Source organism: Penicillium hispanicum (assembly GCF_028827665.1).
Source record: "Penicillium hispanicum strain IBT 35686 chromosome Unknown utg000006l_segment0_segment0, whole genome shotgun sequence".
NCBI lineage: Eukaryota > Fungi > Ascomycota > Eurotiomycetes > Eurotiales > Aspergillaceae > Penicillium > Penicillium hispanicum.
Window position 1 is genome coordinate 3,098,303 of NW_026623198.1, and position 27,747 is coordinate 3,126,049.

General features: G+C 53.4%; 13 protein-coding genes across 13 annotated transcripts; 5 read left to right on the forward strand and 8 right to left on the reverse strand.

Annotated features, from left to right (window-relative positions):
• Positions 1-322: 322 nt before the first annotated feature.
• Positions 323-1,423, forward strand: N7459_007503 (bZIP transcription factor; the record flags this gene model as incomplete). Its single annotated transcript, XM_056946671.1, has 2 exons — positions 323-343; positions 392-1,423. 2 exons carry the CDS (start codon positions 323-325, stop codon positions 1,421-1,423), a joined length of 1,053 nt encoding a protein of 350 aa, XP_056798670.1.
• A 739-nt stretch (positions 1,424-2,162) lies between these two features.
• N7459_007504 (acyl-CoA dehydrogenase) lies at positions 2,163-3,579 on the reverse strand (the record flags this gene model as incomplete). Its single annotated transcript, XM_056946672.1, has 3 exons — positions 2,163-2,529; positions 2,586-3,434; positions 3,488-3,579. 3 exons carry the CDS (start codon positions 3,577-3,579, stop codon positions 2,163-2,165), a joined length of 1,308 nt encoding a protein of 435 aa, XP_056798671.1.
• A 1,594-nt stretch (positions 3,580-5,173) lies between these two features.
• Positions 5,174-5,631, reverse strand: N7459_007505 (Dabb family protein; the record flags this gene model as incomplete). Its single annotated transcript, XM_056946673.1, has 3 exons — positions 5,174-5,279; positions 5,335-5,563; positions 5,613-5,631. 3 exons carry the CDS (start codon positions 5,629-5,631, stop codon positions 5,174-5,176), a joined length of 354 nt encoding a protein of 117 aa, XP_056798672.1.
• Positions 5,632-6,098: 467 nt separating this feature from the next.
• On the forward strand, positions 6,099-8,303 carry N7459_007506 (Zn(II)2Cys6 transcription factor domain-containing protein; the record flags this gene model as incomplete). The annotated part of the gene is made up of 3 exons (XM_056946674.1): positions 6,099-6,250; positions 6,301-7,315; positions 7,368-8,303. The coding sequence occupies 3 exons, from the start codon at positions 6,099-6,101 to the stop codon at positions 8,301-8,303; spliced, it is 2,103 nt and encodes a 700-aa protein (XP_056798673.1).
• A 548-nt stretch (positions 8,304-8,851) lies between these two features.
• On the forward strand, positions 8,852-9,069 carry N7459_007507 (uncharacterized protein; the record flags this gene model as incomplete). The annotated part of the gene is made up of 2 exons (XM_056946675.1): positions 8,852-9,037; positions 9,064-9,069. The coding sequence occupies 2 exons, from the start codon at positions 8,852-8,854 to the stop codon at positions 9,067-9,069; spliced, it is 192 nt and encodes a 63-aa protein (XP_056798674.1).
• A 595-nt stretch (positions 9,070-9,664) lies between these two features.
• N7459_007508 (anaphase promoting complex subunit DOC1) lies at positions 9,665-11,052 on the forward strand (the record flags this gene model as incomplete). The annotated part of the gene is made up of 2 exons (XM_056946676.1): positions 9,665-10,133; positions 10,193-11,052. The coding sequence occupies 2 exons, from the start codon at positions 9,665-9,667 to the stop codon at positions 11,050-11,052; spliced, it is 1,329 nt and encodes a 442-aa protein (XP_056798675.1).
• A 386-nt stretch (positions 11,053-11,438) lies between these two features.
• Positions 11,439-12,877, reverse strand: leu2A (3-isopropylmalate dehydrogenase LEU2; the record flags this gene model as incomplete). The annotated part of the gene is made up of 6 exons (XM_056946677.1): positions 11,439-11,671; positions 11,731-12,358; positions 12,430-12,525; positions 12,581-12,646; positions 12,712-12,732; positions 12,827-12,877. 6 exons carry the CDS (start codon positions 12,875-12,877, stop codon positions 11,439-11,441), a joined length of 1,095 nt encoding a protein of 364 aa, XP_056798676.1.
• Positions 12,878-13,610: 733 nt separating this feature from the next.
• On the reverse strand, positions 13,611-14,657 carry N7459_007510 (CDP-diacylglycerol--inositol 3-phosphatidyltransferase; the record flags this gene model as incomplete). Its single annotated transcript, XM_056946678.1, has 3 exons — positions 13,611-13,976; positions 14,036-14,412; positions 14,480-14,657. 3 exons carry the CDS (start codon positions 14,655-14,657, stop codon positions 13,611-13,613), a joined length of 921 nt encoding a protein of 306 aa, XP_056798677.1.
• A 782-nt stretch (positions 14,658-15,439) lies between these two features.
• ptcA (type 2C protein phosphatase PTC6) lies at positions 15,440-17,347 on the reverse strand (the record flags this gene model as incomplete). The annotated part of the gene is made up of 2 exons (XM_056946679.1): positions 15,440-17,070; positions 17,176-17,347. 2 exons carry the CDS (start codon positions 17,345-17,347, stop codon positions 15,440-15,442), a joined length of 1,803 nt encoding a protein of 600 aa, XP_056798678.1.
• Positions 17,348-17,806: 459 nt separating this feature from the next.
• N7459_007512 (putative RNA splicing factor (Pad-1)) lies at positions 17,807-19,669 on the reverse strand (the record flags this gene model as incomplete). The annotated part of the gene is made up of 4 exons (XM_056946680.1): positions 17,807-18,065; positions 18,122-18,595; positions 18,653-18,961; positions 19,017-19,669. The coding sequence occupies 4 exons, from the start codon at positions 19,667-19,669 to the stop codon at positions 17,807-17,809; spliced, it is 1,695 nt and encodes a 564-aa protein (XP_056798679.1).
• Positions 19,670-20,419: 750 nt separating this feature from the next.
• On the reverse strand, positions 20,420-21,608 carry N7459_007513 (fatty acid alpha-hydroxylase; the record flags this gene model as incomplete). Its single annotated transcript, XM_056946681.1, has 2 exons — positions 20,420-20,822; positions 20,881-21,608. The coding sequence occupies 2 exons, from the start codon at positions 21,606-21,608 to the stop codon at positions 20,420-20,422; spliced, it is 1,131 nt and encodes a 376-aa protein (XP_056798680.1).
• A 720-nt stretch (positions 21,609-22,328) lies between these two features.
• Positions 22,329-23,335, reverse strand: N7459_007514 (hemolysin III family protein; the record flags this gene model as incomplete). Its single annotated transcript, XM_056946682.1, has 3 exons — positions 22,329-22,490; positions 22,542-22,772; positions 22,826-23,335. The coding sequence occupies 3 exons, from the start codon at positions 23,333-23,335 to the stop codon at positions 22,329-22,331; spliced, it is 903 nt and encodes a 300-aa protein (XP_056798681.1).
• Positions 23,336-26,451: 3,116 nt separating this feature from the next.
• N7459_007515 (uncharacterized protein) lies at positions 26,452-27,690 on the forward strand (the record flags this gene model as incomplete). Its single annotated transcript, XM_056946683.1, has 1 exon — positions 26,452-27,690. The coding sequence occupies one exon, from the start codon at positions 26,452-26,454 to the stop codon at positions 27,688-27,690; it is 1,239 nt and encodes a 412-aa protein (XP_056798682.1).
• Between the last annotated feature and the right edge of the window lie 57 nt (positions 27,691-27,747).

Here is a 27,747-nt window from a genome sequence, read left to right on the forward strand (position 1 = left end):
CGGAGCCTGCACTGGGCCGTTGCATCGCAGGCAGATTGTTATCCATTTCTGGGGCTTTGTGTCCATGTTACTGTCGATCCGGAGAAAGTCTTATTTAAGGCTCTTGCTTCCCTGCAGCCAAGCACCGATAGCCTATGCTTCTCCAAAGACTTTTAATCTCCAGCACCCTTTGACCTTCCTTTCCTCGACTATCGTCGCTCTCCCCAACTCGCCAACTCGTTTTAGTGCGAAGCCCACACGAGCCAAACCTAAACTCGTTCCATCTATATAAACCGACGCTTCCGCCACCCTATACTATCAAGCAACAACTTCCCGTTTCTTCATGTTGAGCACTCTGCCGCCGGTAACAAACACAGGCTTCATGGTTACCTCAAACCCCCTCTTCGTGCAGGATAACTGGACCAAGGAGGGTCGCGTAGTTTTGCATCGTCTGGACTCGAGTCTGACATCCCCAAGACCCCGAGCCATGAGCAACAAGGACGGGACGTTGAGGAAACGCGAGTCCCGCTCCGGGACCCGCAAGGTCTCCTCGCTCTCTGCGGAACAGCTCGAGCGGAAACGCGCCAATGATCGTGAAGCCCAGCGGTCCATCCACCAGCGCACCAAGGAGCATATCGAGCAGCTCGAGAACCAGGTGTCCCTCCTTCAGACCCAGCTGGCCGAGATGCGGCCCCGGAGTGACCGATTCGATGAAATGTACCGGCGCAACGCCTCCCTAGAGGACGAGGTCCGTCACTTGAAGCAGCAACTGTCCTCCTTCACGGGGCGACCAGGCTTTGCCAGCAGCGGCGAGCAGGTCAGCCCCTACCGCAGTGGGGGATGGCACCTGGAAGATGGAGCGGCGAGTGCAGCATCCGGCATCCCAACGCCCAGTGCCATGCTCTCCCCCCATTTCTCAGGGCCTTCTCACCGTCCTGCAAGTGTTCCTCGCGCGCTGTCGGCCGTGTCGCCCTCCAGCCAGACTTCTCACCCACAGGACTGGCAGCAGTACCCCAACCCTCGCTCGCCGTCGCTGGGAGAGTCCTCCGATGCCGAATTTGGCGCTCGGATGGACTCCTATGTGATCGATGGGCAGCTGCACCAGGGCCCCCGCCTGGTGCCACCCACTTTGCCTGTCGCGGGGCCTCCGCTCAGCTTCAGCAACACCACCAGTCCCAGCCAGGCTACCTCGGAGTCCTCCTTCTCCCAGGTCTATCACACTCAAGGACCGCCTTCCGATGGCATCCATTCTCCCGGGCAGCCCTCCATCGACCAGTCTGGAGCTCAGTTCCTGTCTTCTCATCGATCACTCCCTGTGGCTATGCCTAGCGTCAGTGCCGCTCAGCCGATGCCTGTTCATGCATACTCATCGGGGCCGCTGTACCAAGACCTATCGCCCCAGCGAGAACAGTCCTACCCCTACCAATGGGTGACTCAGACATGATCCTGGATGCTCACTAGGGAGGAATGAGTATCAAAGACAGGACGCAGCCCTGTTCAAGGACCACTTGACACTGCATCCCCGCCTTCCAGACTCTGAGGCCTCATGGTATGTCGAGACCCGAATCCTGCTTGGCATTGATCCGAGAAACTGACGTGTCCATTTCTTTCTGCAGAAAATTTGCATCGAAGCGTTCCTGTCAGTCATGAAGCAGGATCTGGCGATCGAGTGTGGTCAGCGCGAGGCGAGACACCCAGGTCACACTGGAAAATACATCCGGGCCGCGGGCCCGGTTCCTCGGGAACTTCCGGTCCCACTCGGACTTGCAGTCTTACTATTTTTATTATTACCATCTTTACGGAGCGAGCGATCCTCGATTGTGTTGACAATTGGGTATGGCGATGGAGTCATGGCGTTTTCGTCGATATTAACGGTCGAGGCGGAGGAGTAACTATTCGGCGCGGGAATTTCAAACACAACTAGAGCACGGCGTCAGCGAGTCTGCATTCTAGACATGCGTGGATGGAAGATGGGGGCGCTTTTGTTGATATAATATGTATGATTTACGAGGAAATGTGAAATAGATAATCCTTTGGCTCAATTTGAATCGTTGATGCCCTGTACTCCCAACCTGCGGAACTGGACACTTTGTAGAAAGGAAATATGCCACTGATGCGCAATACCAGACAGGATTTATGATGGAATATGTATAAAGGAAAAGAACACCGATCGTAGATCGCATCTAGTTCGTGTACTGCTTCTGCAGCAGCTTGGCTATGGTCTGGAGCTGGATGTTGCTGGTACCCTCGTAGATGGCGCCGATCTTGCTATCGCGGAACATCTTCTCGGCGACACCCTCGCGAACGAAGCCCATGCCACCCATCCACTCGACTGCGAACCCAGCCACTCGGCCTGCGACCTGCGAGGCATACAGCTTGGCCATGGCGGCATCCTGGACAAAGTCCTGGCCGGCTTCCTTCTTCCGAGCGGCGTTGAAAACCAGAGCCCGGGCCGCAGCGATCTCGGTGTAGGCTTGCGCCATTTGGTGCTGCATGCCCTGGAAGGTGCCGATCAACTGGCCGAATTGCTTGCGGTCGTTCCAGACATAACTGCATGAATACCGTCAGAGGAAAGACAAGTCATTTTCGGTCCCGAGTAGACTTACCGGGCGGCGTTCTCCCACGCCCCGAGTGCCAGGCCGGTCATTTGAGCGGCGATACCGATGCGACCCTCGTTCAGGATGTTGATGGCATATTTGTAGCCCTGGCCCTCCACGCCCAAGAGATTGCTCTTGGGGATCACCACATCGTCAAAGTTGAGCACACAAGTGCTGCTCGCCCGGATACCGAGTTTCTTCTCCTTCTTCGCCACCGAGAAGCCCGGGGTGCCCTTCTCCACGATGAACGCGGTGATCCCCTTATACCCCTGGCTAGGGTTCAGATTGGCAAACACGATGAAGAGACCCGACTCCATCGCATTGGTGATCCACATCTTCGAGCCATTCAGCTTGTACCCGTCGGCCGTCTTCTCGGCCTTGGTCTGCAAGGCGAACGCATCCGATCCCGACACCGGCTCCGAGAGACAGAATGAGCCGACAGTGCCGGTGCTCAGCTTGGGCAGCCAGGTGCGCTGCGACTGGGCATCGCCGTACGTCATGATCGCCGTGTTGACGAGCGTGTTGTGGACGTCGACCATGACGCTGACGCTGGGGTCGACCCGCGCCAGCTCCTCGATCGCCACGATGGCCGCGGTGAAGTTCATGCCGGCGCCACCGTACTCCTCGGGGATCTCGACGCCCATCAGGCCCTGTTCGAAGAGCTGCTCCACGACCGCGGCGTCCATCGTCTCGGCCTCGTCCATGTCCCGGACCTTCGGGCCGATCTGTTCTTGGGCAAACTTGGCGACCGAGTCGGCCATCAGCGATTCCGTCTCGGAGAGGTGGCTGATCGGCGTCGGGGTGAGGCTGGAGATATCGGCGTCTCGCCGGCGGGCAGTGGTCGAGAAGGCATATGCACTGGCGGAGAGGAGTCAGTCCGACGTTTCCCACGCCGGTGGCATGGAGCTTACCTCTGGACGGGGCGGTAGGTAGCTAACCGCGAGGCGAACCGGACAGAAGGGGTGCGCGACAAGGGTCGCAAGGCGCGGGAGATCGAGGCCATTGCGACGGTAATGAGAGGTTATGAAAGTCGGAAGGCGTCTGTGATCGGAGAGAAATGGAATGTAGAGCGTTAAATCACAAGGGAAGCCGGGGGACCTCGGTTATCGGCGGTGCTGGGGATTCGCGGGGATGGCTGGATGTGGGGCGGAGCCTGGTAACCTGGGGATTCTATCATTCCCATCGCCATGATCGGATGCATCCATATAGGCGGTCCTATCGAGCTTTTTGAGAATGACGGTCGAGTTCTCCAAGTTGTGATGATGGCTCCAAAAGGGATTTCGGGTCTTTTAGCGGAATGCATAATCTCTTCATAACGCTAAATCCCCTTGTAGGACTAGATCAGCTCCTGGTATTGAGTCCCGAGTCCAACAGACCTGCATAGCTGCTTGAGATCTGTGAAGATCATTACAATCGAGAAACCTGAAGGACTTCAATACTATCCACCTCACAAATCTCCAGGCACAAAGAGCAATCAGGCGTGATGATCCCCGACACGGTTCCATCGACCTTTTAGCCAATGACATCTCCGGACAGAACGCTTAGGCTGCTAAATGGACGAATTGGTTGATATACATACCTACTATCCAGACTACCGGGAAATACAGAACCGGTCCTTATTGGGTGACAAGGGTGTCAGAATAACCAAATGAGTCACTCGACCACTCCCCTGCAATTATAATGCGACATGAGCTCAGGGTCTCATATTTCCCAATATAATCCTAGCCAAGCATGTCCTAGGGAGCACCGCCGTTCTTTGCTGTCCGAGATATGGTCCAGGTCTTGCTTTTCCCTCTCTTCTCCAACACACGATCACATAGAAGCAAGCTGCTGATGGTTTCTGAGACTCCATGTCGGCTGCCACGGATCTGGGATGCTACTCCACTCTCCCAACTACAAAGTCACGACTTGCTGCACGGAATTTCCCGATCACCGACTTGGAACCAGTACTGGAGGCCTACTGGCTTTACGGATCCACCGTTGTTAGAGAGGTCGAAAGTCTGACGGGCACTTTGCCCATTACGAGAACAAGATATGCCACATTCGTTCCGAACGTGACCTCTAGTTTTGTGGGTGTAACACGGCTGCCAGTTGCGACAATTGTGCATCAGGATTCTGACCTCAAGGCTTCTGCGGCACATGCGACTTCGACTGGACCAGCGGCTACGTCTAACGCTGCATCGAGACTAGTTTCAGGACCGAGTGCATGGGATGGAATCGGTGCTGTGCTCGGAACATCGGTGCTTGGTATGCTCCTCGGGGCGTCAATTCTATTTGCCTGAAAAGCTCGATTTTGGATCAATTATAGCTAGAAATTAACAAGCTGGTTCTCTAACCACCCCGACCCCAAGACAGAGAAAAAGAAAGTAAAGTAACACCTGCTTTATAATTATTTCTCTCAAAATAGCACCTCTCACGATTCATACCTGCGGGCTAGGCTGCAAAGTATCATCCCAGGCAGGCTATTGAACGGAAACTATGGCTGTGGCCTCACACTGACCTGATAATGAGCCCATCAACATAGCTCCTCTGATTAATCGATATCAAGGCTTGGGTACGTCGAATTGGCCTTTATCTTCCATGTTATATGTGTCTAATCAGAATGGACCCCCAAATCCGAGCAGGGGCTCATCTATTGAATCAACTTCAAAGTCAAAGCGCACAAGATCTTCCTTGTATGGAATGAAGTATGTGCTTGTCACCCTTTGAAGTTGTGATCAGCCGTCTATATCAGAGCTGTAAACCAGAGACATCATACCTTTCGTGCTCGCTGCTTGCCTGATATTCCGCCAGTGCTGCTCGGTCTTCATGATAGCTTACTAGCGCATATTGGAATCCTTTGCTCTTTTCGGCCGGTTCGGTGATGGATGGGCCTCCGACGACAAGTCGTTGGCTCTTGACACAGGGTAGAGACTTGAGTGGCTTGATCTGCGCAAGAAACTCGTCTCGGGCTGCCTTTCTGACATCTGCGCGGAACTTGAACAAGACTGTTTAGCGTTAGAACAGCTCCAGAGATGGCAAGGCAACACAACAAACCGATGTGGATGAGAGTCATTTTGGAAGCTGGTATTATAACAGAGACAACTCATGCAGGAAGCTCGACTGATCGGTCGAAGCACTTTGCCTTTAAAGGCGATATAGAAGGTGGCGGATGTCATCCGAATGGTGGCGGGATCGATCCGATAGATCGCGGGTATAGAGCTTGCTGTCTACGGCATCCTTGACATAAAAGAAAGAGAGCATTAACCCACCAACGGTTGCTCTCACATAGCCTATGGCACTCTGTCCAACCTCTCCAAGTACTCTTTCCCAGAGAATTGCCATGTTTCCTTCGGGCTCTTCCAAGGTCCTGTTGCAGAGTGCGTTAGTCATCTATCGGATGCCGTCCGTTGACCTCGGGACGGATGCGATCCGCACTTTTGCAACAATACCTCGTTGTACCTGGAAATCCACCTCATTCACTCCGAATTCCAGGCTTACACATGGCCGTGACTGGTGGTTGAAAATACTAAAGAGCCTCGCATGGATTCACCACGCCGGAGTCGGAACCGCGCCGCTTGCCGGCGCTGCCAGAGAAGGAAGATTCGCTGCAACGGGGACCTCCCACAGTGCTCTGCGTGCAAGAAGGCCAACTTACCCTGCATCAACGATGGCAAGCAGGAGGTCAAACGCACGTGAGTGGGCTTCTATTCGACAATTGGTCCTTTGACTAAGGTAGTGCCAGATACATTGCAAACCTACAGAAGCGGGTTCAATGGCTCGAGTCTCTAGTCAAGGAGCAGACCAACGTTAGGATAGAGGACGGGCCACCTTTGGATCTCCCAGATTCCTCGCAAATTGAAACCTTCAACGAAGGACCCCTTGAACCACTTTTCACATCCACTCCTACTCGACATGAGGCACACACCATTACATCCTCTACGCAACCACACCAGGAGCAGCCTGCAATGAGCCTTGGGGGCCATCAGGCGTCTCGCCCTCAGTCAAGACAGGCTCACGAGATTGGCTTAGTGTCACTCTTTCCCGGTGGGGAGCCACGATACATCGGCCCTTCCAGTGGCTATTTCCTTGCGAATCTCGTATTTTCCAACGCCGGTCGACGTACAGCCCACCCAGGGAATCACGATGACGCCAAAGAGCCCATATCTCTGTCGAGGGAGCTGTTCAATTCTCCCACAGCACTTCCTTCTCGCAAAGCGGATGCTATTGAGTTGTCATCGAAGTATTTTGCGTCCGTCCATATAATGTACCCATTTCTCCATGAACCCTCTCACATGCAGCGATTGGAGAAGATGTACGCGTCCGAACCAGCCGGCCCCGACCCGGCAGTTGCATTTCATGTCTACATGGTGCTCGCAATAGCGGCGTCCGATCTCTCTCGGCACTTCAGGATTCGACTTCCTGCGGAGGGGTACTACACCGCGGCGACGCAGTACTTCGAGGGAGCTTGTGCAGAAGGCACCCTGGAGGGTCTACAAAGCCTACTACTTCTTATGGTATATGCTCTCCACAATCCTTCTTGTGGGGTCAATATCTGGAGTTTGAATTATCAGTGTCTCGGGGGACTCATTGACCTCGGACTCCAACGTGATGTGCGCGCGTCATCTGCCTTTCCAATCTCTTTCCTCGAGCAGGAGATGAGGACCCGGATCTTTTGGGTCGTGTATAGCTTTGACAGGACATTGGGAACGATGATGGGCCGACCTATTGGAGTTCGGGATGAAGCTTGCGAGCTTCGGGTACGTTTTAATTCTCGACGGTTACGTTGAAGACTGCTAATGATGTCTCCAGTTCCCTGCAGATGTCGCCGATAAATATCTCGCTGACTCTGCCATGCAGGAGAAACCTCCAAACTGCTCACCTTCTCACATGTCGTATTCAATTCATCTATTCAAGCTCTCATGGATGAACTCCGAGATCAAATACGTCATGCACAGTGTTTGCAGAGATCCTCCCCGATACGCCTACCCTCCGGTCCCTGATATTCACCAATGGCAGAAGGAAATGATTGATCGTCTTGAGTCATGGCGTTCCGATATTCCTTGTTCCACTGAAATGAGATTCATTACCAAGTTTTGTGAGACCAGATACCACGAGTTGATGATATTGGTCTTACGGCCTAGTCCCGGTATCCCCGAGCCCCCGGAAGTAATACTGGTAAGATGCTTCCAGCATGCAGTGGACCTGCTACGCGGTTTTGGAGAACTCTATCGACAAGAAGAACTCTTGTACAGTCGGCTGATTGTGCACTCGATCTTTCTCGGCACGCTAATCATGCTTCACTGTCTATGGCGACTACCACAAGTCGCTTCGCAAGTCCAGATCGACGATGTGGTGACCGACACCAGTATCAGCTTGAATATCTTGAGCAGCATCGGGGAATACTGGGCCGAGGCCAAACGAGCAAGAGACTGCATTCACGAGTTGTTGGGCGCCACGATCCAACGTCTGATCAGGGGACGGGGAATAGAGACATTGTCTCGATCAACTCGGACATACACTAACAATCCGAGAGGAATCAACCTCCAGTCTCCAACAACGGATCCACCGGTGGATCAGGCCGACTCGGCCATCGACATTGCGCCAACGATGGGCTCACTGGGTAATTATGACCTGAATGTGGATTCTACGAGCTGGTTGAATGATACGATGCCTGGGGGATTTATGGATTTTGCCGGTGCGCCAGATTTTGACAGTTTGATGTGGGAGGTATTCAACAGTACTTAGAGGGCCATACACTATCATAAGGCTTGACCCTATCAAAGTACAGAAGAATGCCTACACCTCTTGCGATCAGCCTCACCTTGGCCTCCATTGTGCAAGATGTCGGTTAGCCTCTAGTGGTCACTTACCTCTCGAGCAACAACCTGTGAGCGAGGCGAAAAGCCTGGATAGAGTGCGAATTGATTTATGTGTGGAAACCTGCGTTCGACGCCGAGCGAATGAGGAAAAGGCACCTGCTGCCAAATGCAAAATAGCTGTGCCTAAACAAACTCGGTGATACACTCAACTCCAATGTTGAGAATATCAAGACGGGGTAGAACATGAATCCTCAACTTCTCAACGTGGACCGCGCATTGGGCCAAATAACTGCGGAATATTTACCCAGCTGCAAACCTAGGAAAGAAGACACGGCACACTGTTCATCTGACGCAATAAGGCAACCAGCTTCATTACCGAAATGAATGCGACTCTTCTCAGGATATCTGCAGTCTACCGCGACCTTGCGGCCAGATACCGGAATTCCACGTCCAGCTCAATAGATTTACACCATCATGCTTCCAAGCCTCGCCACCCGTTGGTCGTTTGCCGTGGATTATATCGACCATCCCTCGCAGAGCCCATGGCGTGTCCTCCATGGCAATGTGAACCTCGACAAGTCGCAAAGGCATCGGCTCCCCACCGAAGCTATCAGCCGGTCCGAAGTGCGGATCCATGAGATCACCCTTGGTGTGGACACTGTATGTCTTCACCGTATGCGGCTCAGGCCTGAACACTTTGGGCGGGATCTGATAATCTCACGCTGAATCTGAGGGCATATCCAATTGAGCACCATTGCATTTGGAAAAAAAAGACCGGGTGCCGCGAGGGTGTTGGGTAATTTATTAAAGCTTGTTAGGATGACTTCCACAAGAGTGACTGTTATTTACAACATAGCAAAAAGAATCATGGCCTCGCCTCTGCTGCTAAGGTTGACAAAATGCAAACCCTGTGAGATATTGAAGACCTTGACAGTTATTCGAGACCTTGGCCCTTTCAGTCCAGCACAGGTGCTATGTAGTCCCCTCGGATCTCTTATTACGTACATGCCTATGTATATAAATCAGTCTATTTCGGCGAACCGCGGTTGCCTCCGATGCTCACTTCTTCCAACCACCCACTAAATTGGCCTTTCCCCGGACTTATCTCTTTCTATTAGGTTAACGATCATTCCGATATCGAGAAGAATGTTCTACACTACCTCATCCACCAGTGACGCTCCCAGTGAGAATACGCTAACCGGAAGGGGTAATTGAGCTCCCCTCGCCGAAGTAAACATCGTTTTCTCGCCAGAATGTTAACGTTCCCTCCTCTCCCCTCCCGACGCCATGCCTCACCTCCGTCGACAACCGAATCCCCACGATCTGGTTGCAACCCATGGCTCGAATGCGCCGGGAAATCTTCGCGCGCAGTTCCAAACCCCGCCGTCGCGTCACACCCCCTCCAACCCAACGCATCGACCGCCCCCCTCCACTGGTCCTCATGGCATAACACCTGAACCTGTGCCCAGTATGCCTCCTCCGACGGGGTATTCCAACCCGTTCTCCATCTTTGGGCGACAGCGGCCAGCAGCGCCTCGGCCAGAACCCGCAGAAGACGAATATGACTTTGACGACGAGTACGACCCGAATGCACAGGGTACAGAGCAAGCGGAAGAATACTCGGATGGAATTGAGCCGGATGACGGACTCAACCCCGAGGAGGGAATCGACAACTCGGAGCTCGTGGATGGTGACGAGCTCGAAGATGCAATGGAGGATCAACTCGAAGACGCGGATGAAGAAATGCACGACCGAGGTACGCGCAGCCCAGCTGCTGTGACGAGAAGCACTGACTGACCGATAGCTGGTAAACAGAGAGATCCCCTTCCCCTTTACCGCTCAATCTCCGCGAAATCTCGTCACTCGCCTCCTGGACTGTTTCCACGTCGAAGCCGGGTTGCGGCGTTGCGGCGCTCCGACACCCTTCTCCCACGCAGTACTGGCAGTCCGATGGCCCGCAGCCACACACCTTAACCCTTCATTTCTTCAAGCTCGTCGCTGTCGTGCGCATCCGTGTATACCTGGACTTCGAGCTGGACGAAAGCTACACGCCTACGAAGATGATATTCCTGGCCGGCATGGGTGGCAACGACCTTGTCGAGTTCGCGACTTGGGAAGGGGACGGGCCATGCGGCTGGGTAGATGTGCCGTTGGAAGGCGTGGGTGGGCGAAACGGAGGTTGGGTTCGCGAAGATGCTGTGCGGCGAAAAGACCGATCGAAGAGCGGTCGTCGCCAAACCGCAACGGGGCAACGTTCTCGGTCTGGCGCTCTCGGCGATGGGGAGGATAGTGATGCCTTGGACGCAGCCAATGAGGATTTCGAAGATACCCAGCACGAGGACTTCGATCCCTACACGGGGAATGTGCTCAAGGCGATGGTGATTCAGATGCGAGTGATGGAGAACCACCAGAACGGAAAGGACACCCATGTGCGTGGATTCCAGGTCTTTGCGTGCGATGACCACCGTCGCCGTATGGCTGCTGCTCCATCGGCTTCTGCTGATGGCCGCGATCAACGGCACCGTCGGCATAGTGTTCGGCAGTCTCTCCGCAGAGGTATAAATAATGGAATACATGTGGGACGTCTGGGAAGTGAGGATCCTGACGCGGGCAGACTGGTGACAGCTTCTGGGCTGGATGAACCGGACTGGATGGGTGAGCCAGTGATTCGATAAATCGTGGGTTCTAGGCATGCATACTGTATGGCGTTGTTTCATCTGGGGGGCTTGGTTTTGCTTCGTGGAGTTACATTGGCTTCGAGATACCCAGGTCCAATCATTGTGTGGTTTTGCATATCATTAAGGTCATCAATATAAACCTACATGTTCCCGGCAGTGGCCTCCTGTATCGTCAGTTGGGGAAGACGAAACGACCCCAAAGGGTCTCATGAGTTGAAACGACTATTCTACTGATGTACCAATACAGTTCTACCGCTATGAGAAGCCTGTTTATAGTAGCGAAGTCCAAGTTTGTCTAAAATTCCGAAAGGGTATTCAATTTTGTTTTATACACCCGTCATATCTCATATAGAAACCAGATGCATGGTCCAGCCGCGTTATATCTACTGGAGCAGCTTCTCCAGCTCGGCAGCAACGGCGTCACCGACCTCGACGGTGGTGGCCTTGCCGCCAATGTCACCGGTACGCACACCAGCCTCGATGACGTTGCTCACAGCCTTCTCAATGACGCGGGCCTCGTCGAACATGTTGAAGGAGTACTGCATCATCATAGCAACGGAGAGGATAGCGGCAACGGGGTTGACAATGCCCTTGCCGGCAATATCGGGGGCAGATCCTATCGTCGAGCGTTAGTGAAGCTTGTTTCAAGCATGAGCCAATTGGCAGAATACATACCGTGAATGGGCTCGTAGATACCGTTGACACGGCCCTTGCCGTCAGGGACACCGCTCAGACTGGCACTGGGCAGCAGACCAAGAGAACCGGGGATGACACTGGCCTCATCACTGATAATATCGCCGAACAGGTTGCTGGTCACAACGATACCGTTCAGCTTGCGGGGGTCCTTCACCATGAGCATCGCGGCCGAATCAATCAGTTGGTGACCGATGGAGACCTGGGGGAACTCCTTGGCCATGACCTCGGTGACGACCTTACGCCACAGACGGCTGGTTGCCAGGACGTTGGCCTTGTCCAAGCTCCACACGGGGAGGGGCGGGTTGTGCTGCAAAGCGAGATGGGCAGCCAGGCGGGTGATGCGCTCGATCTCGGCGCGAGAGTAGGGCTCGGTGTCCATCGCGTACCCGGAGCCGTCATCCTCCTTGCGGTCGCCAAAGTAGATACCACCGGTCAACTCACGGATGATGTTGAAGTCAACGCCGCGGCAGACGTCGGCCTTGAGCGGCGAGCTCTCGACCAGCGACGGGGCCGCGAAGTTGCACGGCCGCAGGTTGCCGAATGTGCCCATCTCTTTGCGCAGGCGCAGGATACCCTGTTCCGGGCGGACGGCGCCTGTGCCCCATTTCTGTTTGTCGCATAGGAAGTCAGGAGGTGGGTTTGTTTAGGCGTGTTCATTTGTAGGTAGGTCGAACGTACCGGTCCACCAATGGCACCCAGAAGGACGGCGTCAGCGGTCTTCGCAGCCTCCAAGGCCTCGTCGGTCAGGGGAGAGCCGGTCGCGTCGATAGAGGCCTAGAGTCCAATTAGTCTTTGGAATAGGCCTGTCTTTTCCGCAGTATACACTCACGCCCCCGAGCAGGTGGTCTTGCAGGTTAAAGGTGACATCACGGGCCTTCTCGATCACACGGAGGACCTAAATGTAGTGGCATTAGGACGGATATGTGCGAGTCAATCCTGGCATGCTGTCCTGTTTCTCACCTTAATGGCCTCAGCAGTAACCTATGCTTTCGCTTAGCGTCTGTCTTTGGGTCTCAATGCTCCCTTCCAGAGCTGGAGGAGCGCAATGGCGGGGTCAATTCCAGAGCAGACTTACCTCAGGACCGCAGTGGTCACCACCAAACACAACGACGTTAAAGGAAGGCATTTTGAGGCAGGAAAGCAGGAAGAATGGCAATTGGAGACTCGATTGGTTCCAAGGATAAGGAGCTTTAAAAAAGGTGGGATGCGGGTGAAGTTCGACCCCGCCGACTCCGAGATCGGCGGCTGCGGCCCGACAGTCGTAATTTATAGCCGCAGTGTTCGACGATCCTGAGTCAGTTTGTATTCAGACCTCGATGTCAATTTCTATACACACGGTCCAATTGGGCTCTGGGATTCTCCGACTCGCAGACTATGGTATCTACACCAAATACCTCATCAGATACATATGGCAGATATCACCACTACCGACCTACTCCACGTCCGGACGCAATGACATGCATTAAATGTATAGAAATAAGCAGCAGCATTAATGATGATGATGGAGGGGGAAACGACGAGGTCGAAGGGGCAGAAATGTAGAAAGGGAACGAAATAGAGAGAGAAGACACAATACCGTGTGTACTGTACAAGATTCCAGAATGCAGACCATTCCTGAGGACCTTCCGATCCTGCCTAAGACGCCCACGAATAGGATTCGAACCACCAACCCAAACTTTCCGTCGGAGGCCAGGCTACAACTGCTAGCGCTGTGGGCTCACAGGCCTCCTGAAATCAGACCGAAGCTCCAAACTCATGCATGACCAGAGGGAGAAAAATGAAAAGAGATATCCCAAGCTGGCTGCGGGCCAGCCGATGAGAACCTGCGTGACAAGCACCCCGACAGTATCCTCGCAATTTTACTTGCGGTTGGCACGTCGGGCCTTGCGGTCACTTTCCGCCAGTCCTTTGCTAGCATTGACCAGCTGAACAATGTTGACGAATTGCTTGAAGGCCATCACAGGGGCCGAGACGCAGGTGATGACCCATGGCAGGGAGCTGTCGATTTTGTTGGCGCGTGCCATCTCAAGGGCACCGGCACTCCAGGGGCTGGCGAACAGACTGGCGGGAGCCGGGTGAGCCGGGTTGCCGGGCTGTACGGACGACGGCTGGGCGTCGGGGACAGGCTGCAGGAGTGAGGGCGACAGGAGCGGGGATGAAAAGGACAGCAGGTAGAGGCCGATGAAGAAGAGTTCATTGAGGCCACAGCAAATGAAAAGAACGACCTGGATGGCACAATTTAGCTGGGAAGACACCATAATCACACCGATGGCTCATGCCATACCTTGCTGTGGTAGTACTGGTAAAGCACCCAGTTCTGGTTGGGGTCGATCTTCTTGTGACTCTGGTTCGATCCGCCCAGGCTCAGAGTGGCGTACATGTGCATGTAGTGACTGGCCAAGTCCAGACTGATCAGACTTTGGAAGACAATAGCCCACCGGGGCCAGGCGGAGCTCAGGAAGACCAGTAAGCAAGCCGTAGTGCATCGATCCGTCACCATATCCAACACCGCACCGAACGTGGTCGACTGTTTGAAATAACGCGCGGCGTATCCATCCAATGCATCCAGAAGGCAAGACACGCTATAAAGAAGAGAGCAGGTACGTGGATGGAGGGGCATATAATAGAGCGACGCGATGGCTAGGACGATGCGGGAGTAGCCTAATCAAGCCCACGTCAACAAGACTAATAACGGACGCAGGGATCAGGAAAGTCATGTCAGCCTTACCAATCAGATTCGGGGCAAATAAAAACACGTTTTCCTTGGGCTCTTCACGCGCAGCTGATCGAGTCCTGTTCTTCGAAGGCGTGCGCTTCGAGGGTGTAAGCCCGGCGCCGTTGCCCTCTTCACTCTCTTCTCCATTCGCAGCGAGAGCCGCCTTTTGACGTCGGGTCCTAGCACTCATTGTGAAACGAACAAGGCGGGATTCAGGGCTGAAGATTAGGAACCGAGTAGAGAGAGAGAAGATACAGTACGGATAGGGGTGTCCGATAATCAATAATAAAACCGTGCTTATCTAAGCTTTGCTATCTCCGGGCCGCCGGGCGACAAGTGTCTTTCCAAGACGCCTGCCACTTGCCGCCATTATCTACTGCTATCTACTGTCTACTGTTATCTGCCTCGTAACTCGTCCTGCGGCCCATTTATCTGTGTCCCAGTGGCGTTTCTGCCAAATGCGCTGGCTTATTGAAGGATTTCTTTGGAATCCTCATCATCGTGACTGCCAACCGTCAGCTGTTTCATGCTACCCACCCGGGCTATCTCTTAGTGCGTCCCGATATTGTCCTTGCTTCTTCCAGATCTAGGGTTCGACAAAAGAGTGATATGCGGAGCATGAAGTCCATTTCGAGCATTTCACCGAGCTCGACGGTGACCAAGTCGCACCGAATTGGAGCTAATCACAAAGTATCATGCAATTTGTTGGTAAGCAACTGGAGATGGACTTAGTCTCCCGATGTATTCTGATACGCATCGAAATGTACTATACGGCATAGTCCGCCCTGCAAGTAGCACAGCTGGCACGGGAAACCTACGAGCGAACGGAGTAGATCAATATATAGAGGCATCCATGTAAAAACCGTACGAAAAACCGCTGATGGGTTGGACAACTGCAAAAATTTAGGTATGTGCAACAGATCCCCGAGGGAAACAAAATATATACAGGCAGCATTTCTACAAGAAAGAGTCTCACCTCCGTGACCTGCGCGGATCGGTGGCATCCTGGCGCCGCCACTCGCGAGACTCCTTGGTCCCCAGACTGCCGACACCACCTTCTAGCCTTCTCTCCCAGCCGCCGAGTCGAATAACCAGACAAGTGGCATTATCGCCCTCCTTGGTGACTTCGGTTGCGAAGCTGACGACGTCTCGGGCGCCTTGCTCCGGGGTGCGGGCTTCCTTGACGATGTCGACAACTTCTTGGTCGAGGAGCGTACCACTGATGCCGTCAGACATCATGACTAGGAATGAGTATTCAGCGGGGCCCATCTCGACGCGTCGGAGCTCGGGCTCAGCGGACACGCCGATGCGTTTGGATTGGACGTCGCCGAAAGCACGAGTGTTGGCGAGCCCGCTCATACGCTCTTCGCCGAAGGAGTCTGTGACAAAGGTTGCTGCATAGCGGCGTAGTCGCCCGGCCTCGATCGGCGAAGATGGATGGTGGTTGGATGTGAGGGGAATGGCTTCGCCGCTAGTAGTTGAGCAGAGTAGAACCCTGGTGTCGCCTACATGTGAGACCAGTAGGCTTGAAGGGCCAGCCGGGTGCCAGAATGGCGTAGGACTAGGAGTCGAGATCATAGCGATGCTCCCAGTACTGCCACCTTTGAACCGCGAACGACCACCAATCTGAGGGTTTCGAGTCATGCTGGGGCTGTGAAGTACCTCGTCCTCATTCAGCGGCTTCTCGGCCAAAACCAGATCATCGTCCCGTTTGGCCGCCTGCGCCTTGACGAAGTCCAGGTCGGCGCGCAAAAAGGCATACTCCATGATTTCTTCAATGGAAACGCGACCGGTGGAAACGGAATCGGCAGATTCCGGGCCGTAGTAAGAGAAATATGTCGGCTTGAATCTCTTGAAGTAACCTCCAACCAGGCTTCTCCAACTTGAGACAAGGTTTTTCTCCAGATCGCCAATTATTTTTCGATTGCCTTCCTGCAACACCGGTAGTGAGCCGGGAGTAAGCGGCGCCTCTCCACCGTTCAACTGCTGCTGTTCCGTCCGGAGGCTCGAACAGAGTTCGAATTCTGCGGCGGCATCCTGTATATACTCGTGCAAATTTTCCTTCAGAAATGTGCTGCACTCCGAGCCGCCATGTCCATCGAAGATACCGAAGTAGAATACCTGCGGGTCCCCGCTGGCGGTTTCCGCGCCACGCGACTCGCGCAATTGAGCGGATGGTTCTCCGGAATTGGATCGTCTGATGGTCAGCGATGCCGGGGGTCGTTTTGCGAAGGCGGGAATTTCAATGACACCCGCCTGATATGTATCTTCATTGGCGGGTCGGGTGCCGCGGGCAGTGACGGCTCCGAAGTGGTGTTTCGCGCTGCGCAGCGGGATCCGAACCACCGTTGTCTCGCGGCCCACTAGAGCCTGGAACGAGGCCGGAGAATGAGGAGTATCTCCCGTATGAGGGACAGATGCGGAGCGAGGGAGTTTATGGAAGGGCGAGGTCGGTCCCCGGGGATCCGGATGAAGAGACGATGACGGGAGGTGGGTGACGAAGTAGTCGTGAAACTGGGGACGCTTCCTTAAGCTCGGTGAATCATGGTGCGGCGCAGCTCCAGAGCTGTATTTGTGCGCTATTCGAGGGATTGTGAAGCGTGCTAGGGAGACATGGTCGTGGTTAGCTATGCTTCCACGGGGTATCTCCAAAGGATCTTCAGAACTGCGTTCGGTAGTAAGCCCAACAGAGCTTTGATTTCACGTACTGCAACGGCCAGCCAAGGTCCAGACCCGGCCTGTCACTCGCCTCGCTGGAATGACAATCATGAATGGCCCATAGATCGCGATAAGGATGGTGACGGAAGGAAACTGTTGCAGGCAGAACGGGCGTGGGGGAACACATTTCCATGGTCCGAGCGTCGGCAGATAAGACGCCATCGCCGGATCCATTCCGCTAATTCACGCGCGGCGGATATCGATGGTGGCTCTAGTCGGTTTACAAAATATGTGGAACGCCGTGACCTCAATCATGAGGACCATGATAGAAAAGCACTATGTGCTTGGTTGTGCGGGAGCTGAAAAGATCTACCCCAAGACCACCGGCCGAAGGTAGCAGTGCACTACACTACAAGAGAGAATTGAGAGAAAATCAAATCAAATCCAATTGCAACGCCCGCAGGACTTCTTGGGATTGAATACGCTCCTAAAAGACAAATCATTTCAAGTAGCATGGCCCAATGCAATGGCCAAGTGAACAAGCACACAATGCGAAGGTCGGCACCTACCAAGAGCAGAATCATCCGGAGAGCCTAGAAACAAGACGTCAAGGGATCTGCCTGAGAGAGGGCGTGCCATGTTAGAGTAGAACAAAAACCCACGTACGTGAGTAGCCGGCGCTTAGATGGCCTTGGTGCGCGAGAAGAGACTGCTGTAGACAGCATCCACGACAGGTTGGGCGGTAATCTGTTTGCCGCCGAAGAAACGGCCGTTCAGGCCCTTGATGGCGTTCTCGCCACCCTGGACGCGGTCGAACTTCAAATAGATGTCGCCCTGGGAGTTTGGATCTAACGAAATGTGAACAACGTGGCCATATTTTTCTTCGCACTCCATTCGGACATCGTCCTCCAATTCTTTGATCCAGGCCTCGCCTTCCTCTCTGTTACAAGTTCGTCAGTTCCTGAAAAATCAAGCCTGGGGTCAATGATGACTTACTCGCCGGGATCAAACATATTACGAAGCATCACACACCGACTCGCCATGTTAACATTAACAGGGAGCGGCTTCGTCTCGGTCTTGGGTCGAAGGATCTTCTGCTGCTCGTCGGCAGAAGGCTCGGGTTCATCTGTTCGTGCAAGTTTCCTCATCAACGCGTCCCTACTGTAGTTGTTGAAGTTTACACCAGCCACGTCTGTATCATCGAGGGCACTGGCCCCAGTACCCTTGTCGTTTTCTCTGCCGCCAGCACGATCGAAGTTGTTCAAGCCGCCGGCTTGGACACCACGCCCTCCATGGCCGGAGAATGAAGAGCCCTGGAAATTCGGTTGGTTTGCAGAAAGGCCCGGGCGATTCGCGCTCGAATCTGGGGTGAACTTATCGTTGCCAAGACCAACTCGAATGGCTCGACCAGCAAGATCAAATCCGTTCATTTTCTCCAGTGCCTCGCGAGCTTGGTTCGGGTCTCGGAACCTACGGAGTATGTCAGCGGCTTGGATAATCCGGATAAAGGCCATGCGGGTGTCTTACTGAACAAATGCGTAGCCTTTGCTGCGACCAGTCTCATCCTTTTGCAGTTGGACAAACTCGAGCTCGCCAAACGGTTCGAAGACATTCTGGAGGTCATTTTCAGTGATGCTGAAATGAACATTACCCACATAAAGCCTGTGAAACGGTGCGGAGTGTTGAGAGCTCGAGCTAGCCTCGGGGTTGCGAGCTTGACGGTTCTTTTCCGCCTCGGTCAATTGAGCGATAATGGGGATGCCTAGAAGTGTCTGGCCAGTGAGCTGAATGGCAGCAGGCACGGATTCTTCGCTTTTGAATTCGACGTAGCCAACACTAAATCGCAATTAGCTAGAAGCACTAGTGATAGAGAGAATTCGAGCACGCTCACCCTTTAGATCGTCCACTAACACGATCCTTGACGATCTGGGCCTCCTTAACAGGGCCAACCTTTTCAAAGAAGGCCATCAACTCCTTAGTTCTCAACCGTGCAGCGAGCTGCTGCACAAAAATAGTCCGCTTGTCCCGCTCGTCTTCATTGAGTTCGGGAGACTTGCTCGGGCTCCGACGACGAGGACTGTTGCGGCGACCGTCGCGGTCACGGCGAGAACGTCGGTCATCATCGCCACGTTCCCGTCGGGATGGACGATAGTGTCGGTCATCTCGCGGCGAGCGCGAACGAGTGCGGGCACGTCCGCCACCACGGTAGAAATCGCCGTTGGAACGGTATTCATCACCGTGACGATCACGACGAGCCCGACGCCGGTCACTCTCACGGCTCCTGCTCCTCTTCCGACTTCTATGGCTTCCGTTAGCACTGCCATGTTCGCTGAACGGGCTTTTCATGTCCTCATCGCCGTCGGCGTCTCGGTCTCGACGACGGTCTCTGCTGCGATCGCGGCGGCGGCGTCTATCACGGGAACGATCACGATCACGCCGCTCCGAGTCCGCTCGAGAGCGGTCATCGCGATCAGTTGGCTTGTTGGGTGCTTCGGCCGGGGCAGCTGTCGACTCAAGGAGAGCTTCTACGTCGAGTCCCGACATGGTGGAGAAACAGCCAGTCGCGAGTCACGATCGAAGTGTCGGGCTGGGGGAGGGGAGGGATGAGGTCACTTGGACTCAGTCAGAAAGCGAAAGACAGGGCGGTAATGGCTGTCAAACCCTTCTGCTTAATTGCCAGAAGCTGTACAGTGTGATCGAATGAGTGGTGCAGATCAGAGAACCGGTTGGGATGTGGAATGAAAGGGTGGGCAAGTAATGTGGGAGCCAAGCCTGCCTACGAGGCCAAATCATGTGCCGTTCAAAGTTTTTGCTAGTGCCTCAGGAACCAGCTTTGCCACCACTTTCAGGCTCCCGTCCGCCTTCGGATGTACGAGTTCACAATCTACGCTCAAGGGACATCGACAGAGGGCAAAGCAATAGAAATGCTGTCTCAAGGTTGTAATGGCCTCGGAAGTGCTCTTCTCACTCAATAGTAACGTTGGCCCAAGGCCTACTGAAGTAAGAATAGGGGATTTTGTATTATGATTAATTGACCATGTGCACTTATAAGTGATACTGGATGAAAGATAAGGCGAATCAACGTCCCCTCAGATGAGTCGCAGCAAGTAGCAGTCATCTATACAAAAAGGACTGCCCATGAGAAAGGAACCCAACCGGAACTCCACTATTGCCAGATGGAAGGCAAGCATGTACAACCTCTGGAGAATGTGGTCATCCAGAGACTCGACGTAAAATCATGAAAGTGAAGAGCCAGCCATCAGGCGCTTTGCATCCGAACAAAAGCAAGGCTGTTCATTGGGCCTTAACACCCTTGGGAGAAGGGGTCTCCAGTTCAGTACCAAAGACCCGATCCCAGAAACGACTGGTGACACCAAATCCGTTCTCAAAGTCGGCGTAGTGGTGCTGGAGATGGTACTTCTTAAGTTCCTTATAGTACAGTGGAAGGTTGCGGTGGTGGAGGAAGTAATGGGTCAGGTCGTAGCAGATGTACCCGAAGACACCACCGCAGAACACCTGCACGGCCGCGTACCAGTTGTAGAAAAAGACGGTATGGGCGAGCTTCCAGAAGGGCGCTGCCAAAATGATAAACAGCGACGGCGGCATGACGAGACGATACTTGTCCATCGGAAGGTAATGGTGGATACCGTGGAGCAGGAAGTGAAGCGTTAGGCCAACTCGGTTGTCGGGAAGCCACCTGAGAGATGTCAGCGATGTTTCAATGCACGAAAGGGTTGCAGATGGATGATTCGTACTTATCGACATGGAAGAGGAATCGGTGCATCAGGTACTCGATCAATGTCCAAAGGCAAACACCACCAATCCAATAAGCAGCCGCGACAGAGACATCCCCTAATCCAGCAGCACCGACCATGGTGCCGTAGGCGACCGGTGGCAGCCAGATGATGGGCACAACATACCATGCCGTCAGGCTGAGAGGCTCCAAGAAGTTTCCAAAGAGCGGGGCAGACTTGCCACCCTTGTAGTGCCGAGGGCGATGGATTTGCTCCAAATAGAATTCTTTGGAGAAGTTGCTGAACCAGAGCTGGACTAAGAGCGGCTTGTTGAGGTCCAAAAACTTGTGCGTCTTGAAATCCTGCGTGTAGTCCGTCTCGACTGACAGATCCTCCTCCCGCGACAGTCCGGTGGTTTGGTAAACAGGGCCAGTTTGAGGATCATCGATGTCGACGCCCGAGGCTTTCCCCTTACCAGACCCGGCACCATCCGCGGCGAGGAAGCCAATGTGATAGTCGGCCAGGATCTCGTAGGCGGCCTCGGTATGCTCGTGAGAAATTTCATCCTTCATGATCTCCGCCACATCCTTGCCCGCGTAGTCCAGTATCAGATCGCCGCCACCGGGGTGGTCCTCCACGAATTCGGTAACATCGTAGACATTACGCCCGATGGTAATGTAGCAAGATTTGGCGTTGTTGTGCTTTTCGACCTCCGCGGTCGTGAAAGTTGGCAGAACACGGCTCGGCATTCTGGTGAGATTCGGACTCTTCACGAGATTGAACCAATACTGTAGACGGGCAGGTGACTGGTGGCACCGTGGGGTGAGCGACGAAATTCAAAAGGAGTGAACGTCAAGTGTCGCGAATTGTGTCTTCGGAGACGGCGGCGATAATTTATTCAGGGGAGGCGTGGCGTGACAGGCGATGCTTCCGCCCCGGGAAAGCCGGGCAGAATTATTTCTGCGGCGCAGCGGATCCCAACTCCGGGGAATTGGGAGATTGGATTTGCATGGGTCCCTGCAATCGGGATCAGGCCACACAACATCGTCTGATGGTAAGCAGAATGGAAGGGGCAATCGCCGCATGAGCCATACAAGTCCGCGTGAGTGATCTCTATACGCAGTCTACTTGCACGTCGCTTATCTGATTCCTATATTATCAAAAAGGATGAAATTCTTTTCGCAGCTTCCATTAGGAGTCCTAGTGGGCATTGCCAATTGTCCTGTGTAAGAAAGCATGTCCGGAGACATATTCCAGGTGGAAAGACTGACTGTTGTGTGATACTTGGAATTGGATCTTTTCATGGATATACGAAAGGGTGTGTATGTACCATATTCCTGAACATAGTGAAAAAGCCCTATCTCGCCATCTTGAAATACTAACAAAAGATAAAGCTCTTTGACATGCGGCCCCGTTCCGTCTAATTTTACAACCGACGCACTTGCATAGATTCGTTGCTTGTTCATTCCTCAGACAGAGCTACACCGTTGATTCTCCTGGTTCCATCGGAATGCAGCCAGAATGCCGTAGAAATGGATGACCGCTGCAATTCCAACCGCGACATGGAATATCTGATGGGAGGCGCCCCAAATGTCGAAGTAAACCGGCTTCCACGACTCCGGAAAGTGTGTCTAGGATGAATGAGCAGCTGTTCCCACTCTGGAAGTATACTTACCACTCACCGCATAGAATAGTACACCAATGATGATAACCAGACCTTCAAGATAATAATACCGCAGTCCTGCCTGTTGATCGAGCTGTTCGTACGGGAAGATACAAGCAGCATGGATGATAGGCGCGAAGGCTGAGAATCCCGTTGCCACAAACGTTGATAGACGGAGGATCCTCCATTCCTTGCCCTGCAGGTGAGGATGCACCACGACAAACCCAGTTAAAAGAGCCAAGATGCTAATCTAATTCAAGCGTTAGACAGCATCATTCAGGCTAGAACAAGGTTGATACACACCATCGACCAGTAGACCTTCTGTAAATGCGGCTCACAGTAGAACCCAACATAGATCCCCGAGGTGAGAGACCCAAGGATTTGGAAAACAATTGCAATATAATCTAACCGGCCCCATAAATTTGCGACATAGACAGAGTGGCATAGTAAAGTATGATATGTTGACGAGATTCCGAAACAGACCATCGACGTGGTCAGATAGATATGGAAAACGAGTTGATCCCTCCAAGACGCTTGCGGAAAAGAAGAGGCGAAGAAGATGTATAGAAGGTCATTGCTCAACAGCGTCACCACAGCAGGAATCAGATGTGAATAAATATTGACCGTTTCATTGTGTAGGTACGTCAAACTCTCGAAGCAATGGCGAGCAGAAGGTGTCACTGGACGATAGCCGGTGCGAAGGTAGGCATTATGCGCATACCAGGCCGGAACATCCTCGCTATTGAACAGTCGTGGCCGCGAATGCTCACGGTCGGCTTCCTTCAGCAGCCAGGCGTCGCTGCGGTCCATCATGTTCGCTATACCCTCGGCGGGAGATATATGTCTGAGCAGTACCGTTGTCCGATGTTTGTAATCTGTAGAATCACTTGCCAGAAAAGTAAAGGGAAATGAAGTCAAAGGGGAGAGATATAACTCTAGCGCGGCGGTTACTGGTCACATCCTTTCACAAGCTAGCCGCCCCCCCCAACCCCAACCCCTGAAACACAGCGGCTTTTGTCGGAAACTAAATGGATCGCAAGAACTTATCGCCTAAGGAAAGGCATTGAATCAGATCGGCTGTTTGCCGAGAGGGACCATGTGAACACTGTAGATTATAGTGACGCCTTAAATCCTCCATTATCTTTGATCCAATGTACACATATATACACATCTAGGTACCTTTTGTTCGCGCTCCACTAATACTGACGGTTTGATCCAAGACTCTTGGAAACCCTCCAGCAATATCTGGTTGCAACGACATTAACTCCTCAGGCTCGGTACGAAATTCTGGTATATAATCGGGACTCTTATATTCATCTACAGCACTCTAGGTACACCTGCGGGTTCTACCATTAGCGCCGACGCGCACGTTCGCCCGGCTAGCTGATGGGGCGTCTATATACCTAGGTGCTTTCCAGACAGACTTGGCAACAACACTACTACCGGGTAGCGCTTTTCCAAACCAATTATGCATATAATGTAGGCGAATCTCGCTGGGTTGGGAGACCCATCGTCTGTTGGCTCTGATCCATGATTTCTGGGATTATCGTTTATGTTCCCTTTCATGCTCGACCGTGACTCTATCTGACGCATACTTCGTTTTACAATTGCCAACTAGTCAGACCGACGGCAATTAAAAAACAAAGCAGATCGTGTGGAGGGGTTTATGTCTCATCGTTCTCGGCAAAAAGCCCGCCTTCTGGGATGTCGAAAGCACAGCAATGTGGTTTCGCTATGGCGCTGGCCAGGAAATCATTACAAAACTGTTTCTCAGGCCAAAACCCTCCACCCGCCGAGGAAAGTTCTAGTATGGAGTCTAGGGAGGCTGCCACTATGAATTCTACGGAAGTAGGCCAGCCAGAACAAGGCTATCTTCACAAAGTACCGTTTGAGCCAAGGGAGTTACCACTAGTGTGGGAATCTTGGAGTATCTTTCCGATTGCATTTATAAATGCGATGGCTCGTGCTTACATACTGGCTGAGGCGTTGGTCGGCTTGAGATCTTTGCCTTTGTCTGCATATTATACCGTTGACTAGGCACAATACCTGCCTCATATTTGAGGAATTGCAAAGGCGGAGAAAGTATTAAAGAGAGACTTCTCTTGCATGACCCGAACGAGCTCTCTTGTGTATGACTCTCCCGTATGACGCGCGCAGGCAAAAGCCGGAACATCATCTCGAGTTTGACACTCGAAGTAGATTCCAGAAATCCATCAAGCAGAGGAGAGATTTAGTGATTGATCGCAAACAGTCACCCTTTTGTTGGATGCACCGTCTACAATAATTGCGAAGAGATCCAGTTGCATGTCAACCGGTATTGGAGGCTACCCCCGCCCACGGGAGCAAGGAGTGCCAAGGGACATCGTTGATCCTGTGCCAATTTTGAGTTGATGAGAAGCTTATAATAATGATAACCGTAGGTGATTTGCTCCATCCGTCGGTTGCAGATGCAGTCGTCGGGAAAAAGGAGCAATCACAAGCTCTGAATAATGACTGACGATCGACCCCCTCAACCAGTTGAGGAGCGCGATTTTACGCCCCACCACCTTCCTATCGTGGGATAGGTTTGACGTCTTGCATATACCCATGCTGACCAAGGCACTCGGAGTGTTCGAGTCGTACGCCTAGCGAAGTCGGGCAACTGGCTACACGAAGCCTGCACACTTACACCGTTCATCCACCGCAGTCGAATGACGGGCCGCGCTAGATCGGTTGTGTGTAACGACACAGCCCCAGTGTACATAGATAGACGACCTGGTGGATCCGAGTGGCCTGGGGATGGAAACATACTCCGGACGAAGCACGTACTGCATTGCGAACCGGGAAAGAGCGCGCTAAAAAAAACGCATATCGTCAATGACTTTTGATTCCATGTGAGACACCACAATCGGTGTAGTATCTGCCTGGAATTGCGATAGCGCCCCGATAGAGAGTTGGAGATAGTGCAAGGGCAGAAAGTACAGACGCTAGACCGGAAGTGCTATCGACATTCGCGAATCACGGCGGGGCACGATGGCGCACGCCGCGCGATCGCGTTAGAGGCAATTGGAAGTAGTTGGAGGGGCATGAATGGGAGGGTCTTCGGGGCGAGGGACTGTTGTGGTAAGTGTCTCCCTCATTTACTATAGACATAGATGGTTAGCGCGTAGATACATATATGTACTCGCCTAAGCCCCAGAGGGAGGTGGAAGCGCTAAGCCTGGCCCAAGTAGGAAAGGACGAGCGACACTCATGACGCCCCAGAGTCCTCGGCTGCCGGAGATGGGAGATCGAGAGATACCAGACGACCATCACGGAGCATATGGCGATGGATTCAGCCTTCAACCCACCCATCACGACCGTGGAAGACTCTTTGCCCTTTCCCGCCCAACGGGACGATCCGCGCGACAAGTTGAATCGATGGTGGGGAGGCTCAATCCAATCATGCCTCGACGCCGCATCGCGACGCCCACAATCATGGCGCGAATCCTTTTGAGGGGTGTGTCCACTCGGCCTTGCCCGGTATCTGTGTCCATTGGTATCCTTAGCCTTGCTGTCAGTACCGATGGTAGTCCATAGTTCAGTATCCTTCGTACCACAGATGACCAGCGCCCGACGCTGAAAGCGAGTTGAGGCGAACAGAATGCCAGCGTTGTCCGCGGCATTCGCCCAAGTCATCGTACGCGTCCCCTCCATTTCCCATCTCTGGGGCGATCCGCAAGGGCAAGGGCAAGGGGAACAAGGATATTGTTGCTTCTCATACAGATAGACGGGTAATTTGAAATCGTCGGGGATTCTGCATCGCGCTAGCTCCCCTTCCGGGAGATCTCAGCCCCGCTGGCCTTGTTAAAAGAGAGAGGCGGCGACGTCTCGTTCCCTTCCCTTCTGCCCTCTCTCCCTCTCCCTCTCCGTCTCTTGTCTCCCACCTCTTCCTCCGACACTTGCATATCATGTCCGCTCAAAACTACGCCCCCGACAATCCCATTCTGGAATACATCCAGAACCTGCCCTCCACCAACAAACGCTTGCCCTACGGCCAACCCGTGTGCGTGTTGACCTCCCACGGCATCACCGATTGCGCATCCCTTCTGCAACTCGTTCACGAGGTCGGCCCTCACATTGCCGCGCTTCAGTTCCATGCCGACATCATCGACGACTGGACCGACGATACCATCGATCAATTGACCTTTTGCGCCAAGAAATATGGCTTTATCCTGTGGGAGGGCAGCCGCGTGTTGAACAACACCGTGAACTTCATGGGTCGGGGGAGTTCCGACTGGAACACACGGAGAGTCTTAGCAGACTTTATCAAGAAGAAATACACTAGCGGATTCTTGAGGAACGCCAGCTGGTCGAACATCGCCACCTCGTGGGCGCCGGGAATCCCCGTCGATGAGCAGGAGAAGGATGTCATGGTTCCCACACTGCGCAAGGCCGCTCGCGAGGCGGTCGCGACAACAGTCAAGACCATTCAAACTGAAATCTCGGCGGCCGAGACCGGACTGGTCCCGGAGGAGACAAAAGCAGAGTACTCGCTGTCACCACCCACTTCTGACGGCTGGCATGAATTCAGCTCCGACAATGTAGGCGCCGCACTCCGCAAGTCCTCCACCATCTCCGTCACCGAGACGGTCACGATGCAGCCCCATGTGCAGCCCGAAGACGGCATCCCTGCGCCGCCCCTGCTGGCTCGAGGCCTCGCCCTCTGCCTCCCGAGCGCCATGGATACGGCATTTACTTTCGAGTTCCGACAAAGTACGGTAGCAGCTGCATGCGCGAACTCAGATTTTGTCATAGGTTTTATGACCAGTGAGCCCTTCTTCCTCTACAACTGGGGGAATCATCTCATGGATATCGCCTTTCGCGATGGGAGTGGCAGGTCATACAAGGGCCGTGGTCGGGACCTGCTCGAATCCTCTCCCTACCTGGAGAAGGAACATACCCTGGCTCTCTTCTCACTGATCCCCCCAGAAATCGCCAAAGGCATGGACACCCACCCCATCGACAGTCCCAACCAAGGCTCTCAGGAGGATGCACAACCTGACAGCGTGAGGAAATTATATTATGTCATGGGCCAGGCAATGAAATCGCGAGAGAATGCCTGCAAAGAAAGGCAGGCCAATGGCGACCCTGAAGCCTCATCCGCGGGCCGGGGCATCCTACAAGTCCCGGTGGTTATGCTTCCATGATTGCATCTTGCATCCTGCTGAGCCTCCTTTCTCCACCTTCATGCCTCTTTTAATGCC